Source organism: Pan paniscus, chromosome 8, assembly GCF_029289425.2.
Source record: "Pan paniscus chromosome 8, NHGRI_mPanPan1-v2.0_pri, whole genome shotgun sequence".
Lineage (NCBI taxonomy): Eukaryota > Metazoa > Chordata > Mammalia > Primates > Hominidae > Pan > Pan paniscus.
Window position 1 is genome coordinate 72398201 of NC_073257.2, and position 13990 is coordinate 72412190.

Genomic DNA, 13990 nt, shown 5'->3' on the forward strand with positions numbered 1-13990 from the left:
GACTACAGGCGCCTGCCACCACGCCCGGCTAATTTTTTGTATTTTTAGTAGAGACAGGGTTTCACGGTGTTAGCCAGGATGGTCTCCATCTCCTGACCTCGTGATCCACCTGCCTCGGCCTCCCAAAGTGTTGGGATTACAGGCGTGAGTCACTGCGCCCGGCTTAATATGGACATTTTAATCAAAAAGAGTTAGAGTATTATTGGTTTTCTAAAAGGAATATAAATTTCCCTTTTACAGGAAATTATGTTACAACATGCTCGATAATTACTTGCTTTATTTAAATTGAGGACAGGAGGAAGAAGCAACAAACAATCAGTTATCACTAGGGCATGTTCAGAGCCATTCATTCTTTTATTTAAAAAAATACCTTTAATTGCCATCTATTGCTTACAAGTTGAAATTTTTAATGTTCATGGAAGTTAAGACACTACCATCTCTCCTCATTTGGCCTTTTGATTTCCTCTTTTATAAAACCTGTCTTCATGCTGGTCTGTCATCCTGCATGTCCCCCAAACAGAATATAGTCTCATGTTTCTCTGTCTTGCCTTACTCTACAAGAATGCTTTTCCCCAACATGCCCAGCAGCCAGCATCTGTCAGCTGAAAATTCAGCTCAAGGGTCACACCCTCCATGAGGTTTTTTATTTCTTCCCATCCCTCAAGCCTCAACCCCTACCCCCAACCCTGACTGACTCTTATCAAAGTCCTGGGGATATTTAGTGGCACTCTTCTGTTTATTTATCTGTCCCCTCCTACTAAATATACATTTCTTAAGGGCATACATTGTGTTATATTTGTCTTTGTATCTCTCTAGTGCCTCACAATAACTGCCATGTATTAATTACACGAAGAAAGGAATCCTCAGGTTTTGAATCAAGAGTACTAGAGCTTTCAGCATATTCTGGCATCCTTTTCTTGGCTGACCCCTGATACCCAGAGAGAGACAATCAAGATTCCCTTGATAAACTGTTAGTCAGCTGTGCCTCAGGAGCCATCAGGGTCTTCTGCCCCAAGAAAGAGTTTTGGGGGATGTTGCCCTGGTTCACAGTCACTTACAAGAAGTGTAAGATTACACTTTGACATGGACATAAACCTGAGTATGTAAAATATGCTAATGACAAATCAGAATGATTTTTTTCCATGGACAGGAAGATTTAGGAAAAGAAAATAGAATCTAAGAATTTATATTTGGAAGTACGATCCAAATCTTGACAATGGATCAGTCACAATCTTTTTGAGCCATGTGGAAGGATCACAAACAACACAGAGGGTTTTGAGGGGCTGCTGCACCCAGTACTCAGCCATCCTGCTGCAATGACCCTCACATTTAAGTCACTGGCATGTCCAAGTCCAACAGCATTCCTCACTTGACAAATCCTTATATCAACCCATGAAAGTGGAAATGTCACTTCTAGACTCTTCTGAAACTAGCCTCTGCCAAACTGGATGAGCCAGGGTAAAAGAAGATTTTATATCCCTATTTTTAATTTTGACCTATTGCCATCTGAAAACCCCAGCTGCCCTGAGAAGCATTTGGCCCTCTGATGGGACACACCCTTCAGAGACCGATGCCCTCAGAGCCAAATGCAGAGCTTTGCTCTGAGCCCAATGCTACAATGAGTGACCAGCATAAAAGAGAAAATTCACAAAGCAGCACTAAAATAGGAAATATAATTAGTCAATGTGTCTAACACTAACCTAACTACTTCGAGTGGTAAAGGGAAGATAAACTCAGAATTTAGCTTCTTATCATGCATCTTCTCTCTTTTTGCTTTTGCTATTGACATAATATTCAGGTTAGTCACTTCTCAACCCCCTAACAAGGTAAGGCAGCTCAAACATGAAAATCTTATTTACTTCTAATGCCACCAAAAAGAATCCTATGTCCTAAAAAAATGTTTTAATCAAGAGAGCTGTGGCAGTCAGGCATGGTGGTGCATGCCTGTAGTCTCAGCTACTTTAGAGGCTGAGCCAGGAGGATCACTTGAGGTCAGGAGCTCGAGACCACCCTGGGCAACATAGGGAGAGCCTGTCTTTAAAACTCTGAGAGAGACAGAGAGACAGATACAGGGAGAGACAGAGACAGAGAGAGAGACAGACAGAGACAGACTCAGCTCTGTAATATATGCCAATTACAGACAAATTACTATTATTGCTCAAGGATTTATCTTGAGCTCCTTACCTGAGATACAAAGGAAAGTATAAAGCAAGGGAAAAGTGACTCAGGTATTATTTTAGTATGAAAAGTTAATCTCAGAAAGACTTAAGAAATATCTTCAAATAATAAGCATATTTATCTTGAGGCTTATAATGAATTTTCTAAATTTTCTAAGTTGTTTCTACTTTGTGAAAAGTAAAAATGATTCTCACTTGCCACACTAAGAAGGGCAGATGCATCTATCAAAAGAAAAATTCAACGGGGAGTGATTCAACTGTAGAATAATTCTGACCTACAGGGTTTTTTCCCTCATGATATAGAGGACCAAGTGCTTGCCACATGTGCTTTTGCATTTCAAAATTAAAATAAAAGCAAATGCAATTTGAAATTATCAAAAGTAATATATAGCATTTAAATCATATTTTAATTTTTTTCAAGAACTTTCACAAATATACTGATCCATATCAATAGATAAGTTGCACATTTTATGGAAGAGAAACCTGATAAATAATACTTAAAGCTCACTATCTCTTCTACAATTAGTATCCAGGTTATGCCTGAACTCAAGCCAATCCTCTTGCCAGCATAAGGTCCTGCCACAGGAAATAGATTGGACTAAAATAGATTAGAGCTGCCCATCTACTTTTCAGTACCCCAATTTCCTGAAACCTCATCACATTTCTAGGACATGTATGAGTAAGACAATACATTGGCAATTTTAAAAAAGAGAAGAAAGGAGAAGAAAGGGTAAGAAGAAGGCATCACATGCTCTAAGAAAAAGGACAAAGGATGTGATTTGATGATGAGTTAACATTGAGGTTGCTGCTGTCACATCCATATGGTAATCATGCCCTATTGAGGCTCTGTACCTTATCTCTCACCACTGCCAGAATTCAGGAATGCCTGAGCTTCCCTGGAGTAAAGAAGGCAGATTGCCTACTCTGTATTTATTCTCCTTCCTTTCTTAGTGAAAACAAACAAACAAACAAACCCCAAACCAAAACACAAAAAATAAAAGCAAAACAAAACAGACAAACTTCTCTGGTAGTGTGCTTAGCACTATTTCTCAACCTTTTTTTGCACATAGAAGTGGCCAGTGGGGTGTAAGGAGATGTGGTTTGGCGGAACTTCTGCGAAAGCCTTGTTGTGCTGACTTTCTTGCTGTCTGTGGCTTGAAAGTAAATTTGGCAACCCAGTCAACAGTCTTTGGAGGGAAAAGCCAAAGATTCACTGCAATTCCTGTTAAAATATCAACCTCATTTTTCACAGAATTAGAAAAAGCAATCCTAAAATTCATACGGAACCAAAAGGGAGCCCAAATAGCTAAAGCAATCCTAAGCAAAAAGAACAAAGTTGGAGGCATCATATTACCTAACTTTAAATTATACTACAAGGCTATAGTAACCAAAACAGCATGGCACTGGTATAGAAATAAATGCATAGATCAGTGGAACAGAACAGAAAACTCACAAGAAAAGCCACATTCCTCCAGCCAACTAATCTTTGACAAAGTTAACAAAAATAAACACAGAGAAAAGGACATCCTATTCAATAAATGGTGCTAGGAAAATTTGATAGCCAGATGAAGGAGAATGAAACTGGACCCATAACTCTCACCATATACAAAAATTAACTCAAGATAGATTAAAGACTTAAATGTAATACCTGAAATCATATGAACTCTAGAAGAAACCATAAGAAAAACTCTTTTGGGCATTGAACTAGGGAAAAAATTCACGACTAAGACCTCAAAATCAAATGCAGCAAGTCAAAAAATAGACAAATGGGACTTAAGTAAACTAAAAAGCTTCTGCATAGCAAAAGAGATAATCAACAGAGTGAACAGGTACCATATAGAATGGGAGAAAATATTCACAACTATGCATCTCACAAAGAACTAATATCCAGGATTTATGAGGAACTCAACTCAACAAGAAAAAAAAAATCCATTAAAAAGAAGGCAAAGGACACGAACAGACATTTTGTGAAAGAAGACCCACAAATGGCCAAGAAGCATATGAAAAAATGATCGTCATCACTAATCATCAGAGAAATGCAAATCAAAACCACAATTAGATACCATCTCACACCAATCCAAATGGCTACCATGAGAAGTCAAAAATAATAGATGCTGGTGAGGATGCAGAGAAAAGGAAATGCTTATACACTGTTAGTAGGAATGTAAATTAATATAACCTTTAAGGACAATTGTAAGGAGATACCTCAAAGAACTAAAAATAGAACTACCTTTGATCCAGCAATCCTACCACTGGTTAGATACCGCTGGTTAGGTATTTCCCAAAGGAAATAAATCATTATATCAAAAAAGATACTTGCACTCGTATGTTTATTGCAGCACCATTCACAATAGCAAAGTCCTGTAAAATCAACCTTTGTGTCTACCAATGGATGATTAGATAAAGAATATGTGAATATGTGGGATATATACATTTTATTCTTTTTTATTTATTTATTTTTTTGAGACCGAGTCTTGCTCTGTCACCCAGGCTGGAGTGCAGTGGCGCGATCTTGGCTCACTGCAACCTCTGCCTCCCGGGTTTCAGTGATTCTCCTGCCTCAGCCTCCTGAGTAGCTGGCCACCATGTCCAGCTAATTTTTGTATTTTTAGTAGAGAAGGGGTTTCACCATGTTGGCCAGGATGGTCTCCATCTCCTGACCTCGTGATCCACCCGCCTCAGTCTTCCAAAGTAGTGGGATTACAGGCGTGAGCCACCGCACCCGGCCTATTTTATTTGTTTTTATAGCTGAGTAGTATCCCATGGTGCGTGTGTGTGTGTATACAGATATATATACATACATAGAGTAGTATTCCATGGTATGCACATATTGCATACCATGTGTGTATGTGTGTATATATATATATATGTATATACTATATGTTTATAGCTGAGTGGACTATTACTCAGCTATAAAGTCTTGTTTGACAAATATAAAGCTGGAAATAAATTGTATATAATTATATATAATTATAATATATACAATTTATGTGGGTGTATACATATATACCAACACACATAAATACACACACACCCCCCATGGAATACTACTCAGCTATAAAAAAGAATACAATTATGTCTTTTGCAGCAACACAGATGAAACTGGAGGCCATTATCTTCAGTAAAATAACTGAGAAAGTCAAATACTGCATGTTCTTGCCTGAAAGCGAGAGCTAAATGTGTGCACATGGACATAGAGAGTGGAATAATAGACATTGGAGACTTGGAAAGGTGGGACGGTAGGAGTGGGGTGAGGGACAAGGAATTCTCTAATGGGTACAATGTACACATTTTGGGTGATGGTTACACTAAAAGCCCTGTCTTCAGCACTAAGCGACATATCCATGTAACACAACTGCACTTGTACCCCCAAATTGATTTTTTAAAAAGTCACAGGGAACTTGCCTCAACACCCTATATCAACATCAACAACTGCCCTGTCTACCTCCTGTTTGTGCCATGAGAAAATGGAGGCTCATCAATTTAAACCATTGTAGCTAGGACTTTTTTTTTTTTCCTAGCAGATAAAGCCAATACCTAAAATTATATGACTGGCTTTGCGTAAGATTAAAGTCTAGAAAAAGTTCCTGACCAGTACCACTGCCCTGAAGACAAGGATTATTGGACATGTGCCAGAGATGGCATTACCCAGGCTCTTATGGAGGCAATTGTGTATGGAAATGAGAATCAATGTCCCATTAGAAAAGCCTGTGTTTAATTGACTATAAAAATATGCCTGAGGCTAATGGAATGTTATAAAGAATTATTTAAAGGATTGCTTTTCTTTTCAAATCTTTGTAAAGGATGTTTTGCAGATAGAGAACTATGAATACTAAGTCTTGTTTGACAAATGTAAAGGAGAAATCAATTAGGAATGTACCAACTATTGCCCTGTTTAAGAGTTATTTGTGGGCCTAGCACAGTAGCTCATGCCTGTAATCCCAACATTTTGGGAGGCCAAGGAGGGCAGATCACCTGAGGTCAGGAGTTCAAGACCAGCTGGCCAACATGGAGAAACCCCATCTCTACTAAAAATACAAAAATTAGCTGGGTATGGTGGTACATGCCTGTAGTCTCATCTATTTGGGAGGCTGAGGCAGGAGAATTGCTTCAACCTGGGAGGCGGAGGTTGCAGTGAGCCGAGATCGTGCCACTGCCCTCCAGTCTGGGTGACAAAAAAAAAAAAAAAAAAAAAAAAAAAATTATTTGTGAGTAGAAAGAGAGATTGGAGTCATTTGCTGCACTTACTGCTTTATAACTTTGGTCAATTTTACACTGCTTTTTGTGCCAAAATTTTTATTCTCATCCAAGGAAAAAATAGTTCACTTACTAATTATTTACTTGTTATCTATGAAGGACTTGGGGTTATTTATACATAAGAAAAGTAGGGGCTGGGCAAGGTAGCTCACCCCTGTAATCCCAGTACTTTGGGAGGCCAAGGTAGGAGGATCACTTGAGGTTGCGAGTTTGAGACTAACCTGGCCAACACAGTGAAACCCTGTCTCTACTGAAAATACAAAAATTAGCTGGGCGTGGTGGCACACACCTGTAATCCCAGCTACTTGGGAGGCTGAGGCAGGAGAATCGCTTGAACCCAGGAGGCAGAGGTTGCAGTGAGCCAAGATTGTGCCACTGCACTCCAGCCTGGGTGACAGAGCGAGACTCCATCTCAAAAAAAAGGAAGAAAAAGAAAGAGAAAAAGAAAAGTAGCCCACAAGCACAGAGGTAAAAATGAAATGAAATAAAATGTACAACCATTAAATTCCTTACAAATTTTTCTCCTTAAAATTATGCTAAAATACACATAACAAAATTTCCCATTTAAAGCATTTTCCAGTGTACAGGTCAGTAGTATTAACTACTGTGAATTCACATTGTTCTCCAACCATCACTATTATCCATCTGCAGAACTTTTTAGTCTTCCTAATTGAGACTCTATATCCATTAAACATTAACTCCCCATTCCCTTCTCCCTCTACCCTTGACATCCACCATCCTCTGTCTGTCTCTATAAATTTGACTACTCTATATACATCATATAAGTAGAATCATACATTTGTCCTTTTGTGACTGGCTTACTTAGCACAATGTCTTCAAGATTCTTCCATGTATTATAGTAGAGTATGTCAGAATTTCCTTCCTTTTAAAGACTAAATAATATTCCTTTGTGTGTATATGCACAGTGAGTATATGCCTTCATCCATCAATGAATATTTGCATTGTTTCCACCTTTTGGCTATCATGAATAATGCTGCTGTCTTTTTTTAAGTTAAAGTTTTATCAAGTCACATTGTGGTTTTGTAATAGAAAGAATGTTTGTCAGGGTCAGAAATTGTGGAGGGGAAAGCTACATTTAGATTAAAAGCAAGTTTGGGAGTTTGATTTTGAATTTTAGATTTCACTGGGTATAATTCTGGAGAGGATGGGGCAGAAAATGATCGAAAGTTTCCAGGAAGAAATATCTGTCGAAGATAAGATACTCTCTAAATGGAGAGAGTACCGAAAACTTGATCTCTTAGGGTATCTAAAGTAATCTAGAACCCCAGTTCATTCATCTGTGTATACAACGATGTGATCTAAATATTAGGTTTAAAGGAGAGCACTGCAGCTGCCCCAACATGGATTAGCAAATCAAAGATGTAAAAAGCATAAGGGAGGCCGGGCGCGGTGTGTCACGCCTGTAATTCCAGCACTTTGGGAGGCCAAGGTGGGTGGATCACAAGGTCAGGAGATCGAGACCATCCTGGCTACGGTGAAACCCGGTCCCTACCAAAAATACAAAAAATTAGCCAGGTGTGGTGGCAGGTGCCTGTAGTCCCAGCTACTCGGGAGGCTGAGGCAGGAGAATGGCGTGAACCTGGGAGGCGGAGCTTGCAGAGAGCCGAGATTGCGCCACTGCACTCCAGCCTGGGAGACAGAGCTAGTCTCCGTCTCCCTCCAAAAAAAAAAAAAAAAAAAAGCCTAAGGATCATAAGGGATACTCAATGGTCCTCCAACCAATAGTGTTTAGCGAAATAACTGAACAACACTGAAATGGTTTGCATCATTTCAGTGTTCTCTGATCATAGCCACCTGCTCAACAATAGGAAGCTTATTAAACCAACAGCACTCTATTAACCTGTCTTTAAGGAAGCTCTTCTTTATGATTTGTCCCTCAAATTAGATTACTAAAATAATAATATAGCTATATACCCACTCAGTTTCTCTTTTCTCAGAAATCTAAGTTGTCTACTGATCAAAAAGGCCCTAACAATAAAGATCCTCCTTAGCAATAATAAAAACACACAGGTAAAACCTCTCAACCTATTTTACTAAATGCAAATAAACAACTTGAAGGCAATTATGTGGCCAGAAAAACGTAACACATATTTCATAATTCTGACAAATCAGAACTCTCTTACTTCCTCAGGCTGTGCTTATGTTTTTCATCTGGCTAAAGAGTGTTCCAGCTCTCCTTCCTCCAGAAGGTCCTGGATTGCCAAAGACAATCAACTGACAAGTAAATATTTCCTGAGCATCTACCATATTAGCAGACTAAATCACTGAAGGCACAGATGCCCTAAGGTGCTTCTATTTCTGTGATTTTTTAGTGGTGCCTAAACTAGGAGGGTGCTCCTGCTGAAGCAGAAGTAGATGTGCAGATAGAGACTGATAGACCTTACCCATCAGTCTCCTTAGGCTGTGGAATTATAGGTACCTTTGCGGCTGCGTGAGGTGAGGCTCCTTGGTCCAAAAGCAGAAGGGCCACTTTCTGATTATCGTAATGTGCAGCTACATGCAGTGGTGTTAGCCCGCTCTGAAAACACGTGCAGAAACAACAACCAGTGTCAAAGGTGTCTTAAAACCAGAGGCTTAGATTGAGGAAATGAAATTAGATTGGATACGACATAGGGCATATTTACATTCCGGTTTCCACAGTACTTGGACCCCAGCATTTACCTTTTATTTCCCAAGTGCTCTTCATCCTAGTGGGACTTAAATATTTAGTTATAATTTGAGTGGCTATTAGTGAATATTAGCAAGGGTGTATTTTGTTATCGTGGAAGTGGCCTGCTTCAGGCTGGCTGGTGACCTCTTACCTTCCCAGCAGCATCTGGAGATGCACTTTTCTGCAGCAGGAGATTGGCGACTTCAAGCTTTCCATATTTTGCTGCCACATGAAGAGGAGTAAATCCTTTCTGAAAAAAAAAAGAAACATAAAAATAATGAACAATAGAAATGACATAAGGAAAACACACACAAAACCCAAACCAAACAACAAACAAACAAAAAGATATGACATAAGGGCACTGCTTTCCAGAACTGATTAATTATTCTATTGATGATGAGCAGTGAAGTCTGCATTTAAAATCCAAGACTCATAGATAAGAGTTCAAGAGCCTTCTTATCGACAGGGTGTGAGCATAACATACCAGGATACCTAATCTTTCTCCCTTCTGCCGACTGAGCCATGACATGCTATTGGTTCTGGAAGTCTTCAGGTATCTCACCAGGATGAAGTTGGAGAGCTGGATCTGGGGCTTATTCTAGGGCTGTTTTCAGAGTTTATATTGTGGGAAGAATAAGTTACAGGGTCCCAGACTCAGTTTGGAGGGCTTGGGAAAATCCAGGGCAAGTCTGAACCTCTCACAATCTCACATCACCAGACCAGCCACTTTTCTTCTTTCCCTGTTTCTCCATGTATACACAATCCTTATGTGTCCTCTAGTCTTCAGGAGGAGGGATCAGAAATTCTCTCATCTTTGCCACCAGAGGTGAACTGAATAATGACATGGTTTTAGAATGACGACGCCTATTCTGTAGGTGAACTGAATAATGACACATGGACAAATACGCAACACCTGGATATTAATAGCTGAGTGGCTGGCTCCCTCAGACTTCCAACTCCTACAAGAATCTGTGTATCAACCAGCCAATCAGCACACTGTTGTGGGGGTCCCAATCATGAGTCAGGGATTACGGGGTCATCAGCACATTTGACCTCATGAGACTACAGCAAACTAAAAGGAATGTGCAGCTGGTATGGTGAAATGCCTGAATACTCAAGACCCTATCACCCATTATTCTGTTTCGCATCAAATGAGCTTCCTGAACTTGCATCTCAACTCTACCGAAGATCCCAAAGAATCACAGGAAATGAAATTTGAGGTAGTCATCATTTATCCTGATAGTTTTCTATTTGTAATTGTCTTCTATATTGATTACACATTAATCTTTCTTATCTGCATCCAAATAAAAGAGTGCAGTACCAGTTACTAGCTTTGGAAGATGCGCCACAAGCCAATTCATCTTGCTATCACACTTGCAAGGCTTATGTAGTATCACAAAAAAAATGAGCTCCAAATTTTGCATTCTGCACATGCAGAACAACTGTTTATGTTAGGGTATTACTCTAAGGCATCAGAGTTGAGATAAAAATAAATCAAACCATAAATCAGACAAGACAATAATGACACAAAAAAGAACAAGAACAAACAAAAACAACCCCAAGAAAAATTCACTGCCAGTTTTGCAAGTATTATAAAAGCATCTACCAACCGAGCTGTGATAATGTGGTTTGTGTGCTTGGCCTGAGCATTTTGCTAATCTGTAGCTCTGTTTTTAAACTACCATTTAAGGCCACCAAATAATTTACAAGAAATCTGACTCTGGATATCAGTAAGGTTTCATTGGAAGATAACATACTAAGAAACTTAAGGCAAAAAACCCCCCACAAAATACTACCAGTTACCCTCTCCCACCACAGAGCTTTGCTGGCCATATTAATGACTACCGTGGGATCGCAAGAATAGATGCTGTTGTGCAGCTTCTGGACCTGTTGCTATGCTGGGAAACATAAGGAAGATGTATTTGGGGGGACAGAGCAGGATTCTGAGATTTGCTTTCATACCTTTGTTGTTATAGATAAAGATGCTCCATGATCCAAAAGGAACGCGGCCACATCCTCATGCCCCTCTCGGGCGGAAAGGTGAAGTGGGGTGTACCCAGAAGTTGTGGCTGCATTTGGAGATGCCCCTTGCTGCAATAGCTGTTGTACTATGTCTGCTTTCCCCAGGCGGGCTGAAATGTGGAGTGGGGTTTGGTCATCCTAAACAGCAAGGTAGAAATGTAAGGCTGATGAGCTGAGGAAACAATGGTGCCTTTATGAAAAATTCAGGGAATATTAGCTGCTTGATGTAAGAGGTACAATCAACTTTTTGAGTCAATGCTAAAAAAACTCATTTGTCTTTTTCTTCAATGTTCAGAAATGAGGAGATGGTAGCTCTAAGCTAATTAAATACCTGTGGAGAGTGACTCATTAATAAGAAAACCATGAAATGCAGTTGTCTATAAATTACACCCCACCCACACCTGCCACAGAGAATCAAATTTGAACTTTAATTGCTCCTTCTTTGGGAGATAAGAGAATGTATCCTAGTAAAACTCGTATACCTGGGAGGGATATTATACCTCCACACCAGTTATTATGCACTCACATGGGATGAATTATTTTGTTGGTTCTGCCTTCCCATAGACAAAAGCAGAGTGTGAGGAAGGCAGTGTGGGGTTGTGCAGTATACCTGTGCAAAGGCTCCCAGCTGAAGGGTCAGCAGGGGCTGATGCCCTCTGCTTGCCAGGCTGTGCATCCTGGCAAGGGCTGCATCTGTCTAAACTGGAGAGCCACCTCACTACAATTCACCCAAGGGCAGGAGGTACTCACCAAGTCCTGATCCCCTAGGGTCTTATCCCCAAGTGGGAGGTGCAAATCATCTTAATTTGCTCAAAGATCCCTGTGGTAGTCCTCTAAATAGAAATTCTCTACTGAATTGTGATAAGGTTCAGGTAAATGGTTTAAGTAGGAAAGGTAGAGAAAAGAGGCTAGAATAGAGGACACCATTTTGGAAGAATAAGGAGGATGAGGGTCAATGTCAAAGTAAGAGGGGCTATCTAACCAGTAGGAAGCATGAGGAGTTAGGGAGATGCTGCAAGGGAGAAGAGGAATATTGAAAGCAGAAACGAATAGGTGCCAAGGAAAAATCTCACATACTGCTACTACTGCCACCCCTTACTTGAAACTAGAGACTGCAGACTTGTGCAAATGTATATTTACATATTGTAGGTTGAAATTAAGTGGTTTATGATTCTGGACCTGAACTGCCATTCTGATAACCTGACCGAACTATCTATCCCAATAGCAGCAGATAAGTGGGTTTCTCCTGCAGGTGAAATACAAGGCCAATTCTGAAGTGGCCATACAGCTTGTGTAGAAAAAAAAAAAAAATCCCCCATTTTCCTTTTGTGGCTGTTGACAGCTGACTTATAAGTCAACCAAAAAAGCTCAGTTATGCTTCTAGGTTGTGATTGTTCTAGAAGCTTTGTGCATAAGCCCTTCTCCACGGAGTGTGAAGAACTTTGGACCAAGTCTAGATTCAGTCCCCAATCTGTTAGGGACTAGCCGTGTGCTGACAGTTTCAGGCACAAGTTCTCATCTCATCCTATTTCATTTTGTTAAATAATAGAATGAACAAATGTGCAGGGAAGGGATTTTTTACAATGTTACTTGGGTAGGGACTTTTATCATTGGAGGTTGTTCACTATTTTTAAAGTATTCTTGAAAGACTGCATGTATATACTTAAAAGTTTTATGAAAATCCAACAGTTTTTCCTCAATTTCAAACACTTGTCAAGTATTGCGCATACCTTAGCTTTAGCTTCTACCTGAGCTCCGTCTTGTACCAGATACCGCACAACTTCAGCTTGGCCGGAGCGAGCTGCCATGTGCAGTGCTGTTTCTCCTCTCTGGGGAACATGAGCCAAAGTAAATTAGCTGCAGCTCTGAAGAAGAGTGGCGTATTTTATTTGGCATAAAGCTTATGATGGACTTTTTTCAAAAATAAAAAATAGTCCTAAGCACTTCCTTATTGAAAAGATAGGAAATCAAATGCATAAGAATTTCACAGGAACCTGGTCCATGAGGCGAAGACTTTGGCATAAGCCTCGGGAGTCTTGTCACCCACTGTGCCCGGGGTGCTGCTCAGTAACCTACAATGTGGCCTCCCTCGGGGCTGGAAAGGTGAGTGCTCATAGGAGCCAAGCAGGGGGGTGAGTGAGTGCAGCTGGGCAGGTGTGGAGTGCTTGAGAGAGTCCACACCTGCACTGAAGCAGGCAGCCAACCCCCCACCCCCCACCCCCCACATCTGCAGCTCGCTGCTGTCACTGTGCAAGATGCCAGCCTTACCATGCCACACCATGCAACTTTTCAAAAGAAGTGGCAGTCTGGATTTTATACAAATTTTCTAATTCTTAAATATTGACCATAAATTCAGAATTAAAAACAAAACACTACATGGGCAACATTAACATAGCCAAGGGCTGGATTTGGCTTGTCAACAGCCAGTTTGCATTTCTTGTTTTATCTGAACAGATCAATATCTTAGTCTTTGGGCATTTTTCCCAGTGGGTCATTTTCTTTGCCCTGGACCACCCTCCCCCTACTTTTTCACCAAATAGATTCTAATTCAGATTACTTCTTTACTTGATTAAAAATGAAAATGGTATTAGAAACAGATACACTGAAATGGACAAATAACAAAAATGAAATATATTCTCTCACATAGGTGATGCTCACTTTTAAACTGCCTTTATAAATTGATCTTTGCTTTATAGGCCACCTACTTCCATGGAAGGACACGTGAAGACAGATTCCACAGGAAACTGGTGGATTGTGTTTACTGGAAAGGTGCTGAGGATGTCATTTAGTATATTACTCAGTGTTCCTTTTACGAATGAAAACATTCTGTGCAATTAGTACCAGGAAAGACTGTATTTCATCT

At 40.1% G+C, this 13990-nt stretch overlaps 1 protein-coding gene across 30 annotated transcripts in view; it reads right to left on the reverse strand.

Moving 5' to 3' along the window:
- The window catches only part of ANK3 (ankyrin 3), a 709526-nt gene that overhangs the window by 159910 nt on the left and 535626 nt on the right, over positions 1 to 13990 (reverse strand). For all 30 annotated transcript variants that reach the window (XM_057298899.1, XM_055092833.3, XM_055092837.2 and 27 more), the window contains 4 exons: positions 12858 to 12956; positions 11068 to 11265; positions 9257 to 9355; positions 8875 to 8973 (listed from right to left, as the gene is read on the reverse strand). In XM_057298899.1, the coding sequence (XP_057154882.1) occupies positions 8875 to 8973; positions 9257 to 9355; positions 11068 to 11265; positions 12858 to 12956 (495 nt within the window). The remainder of the gene's footprint in view (positions 1 to 8874; positions 8974 to 9256; positions 9356 to 11067; positions 11266 to 12857; positions 12957 to 13990) is intronic.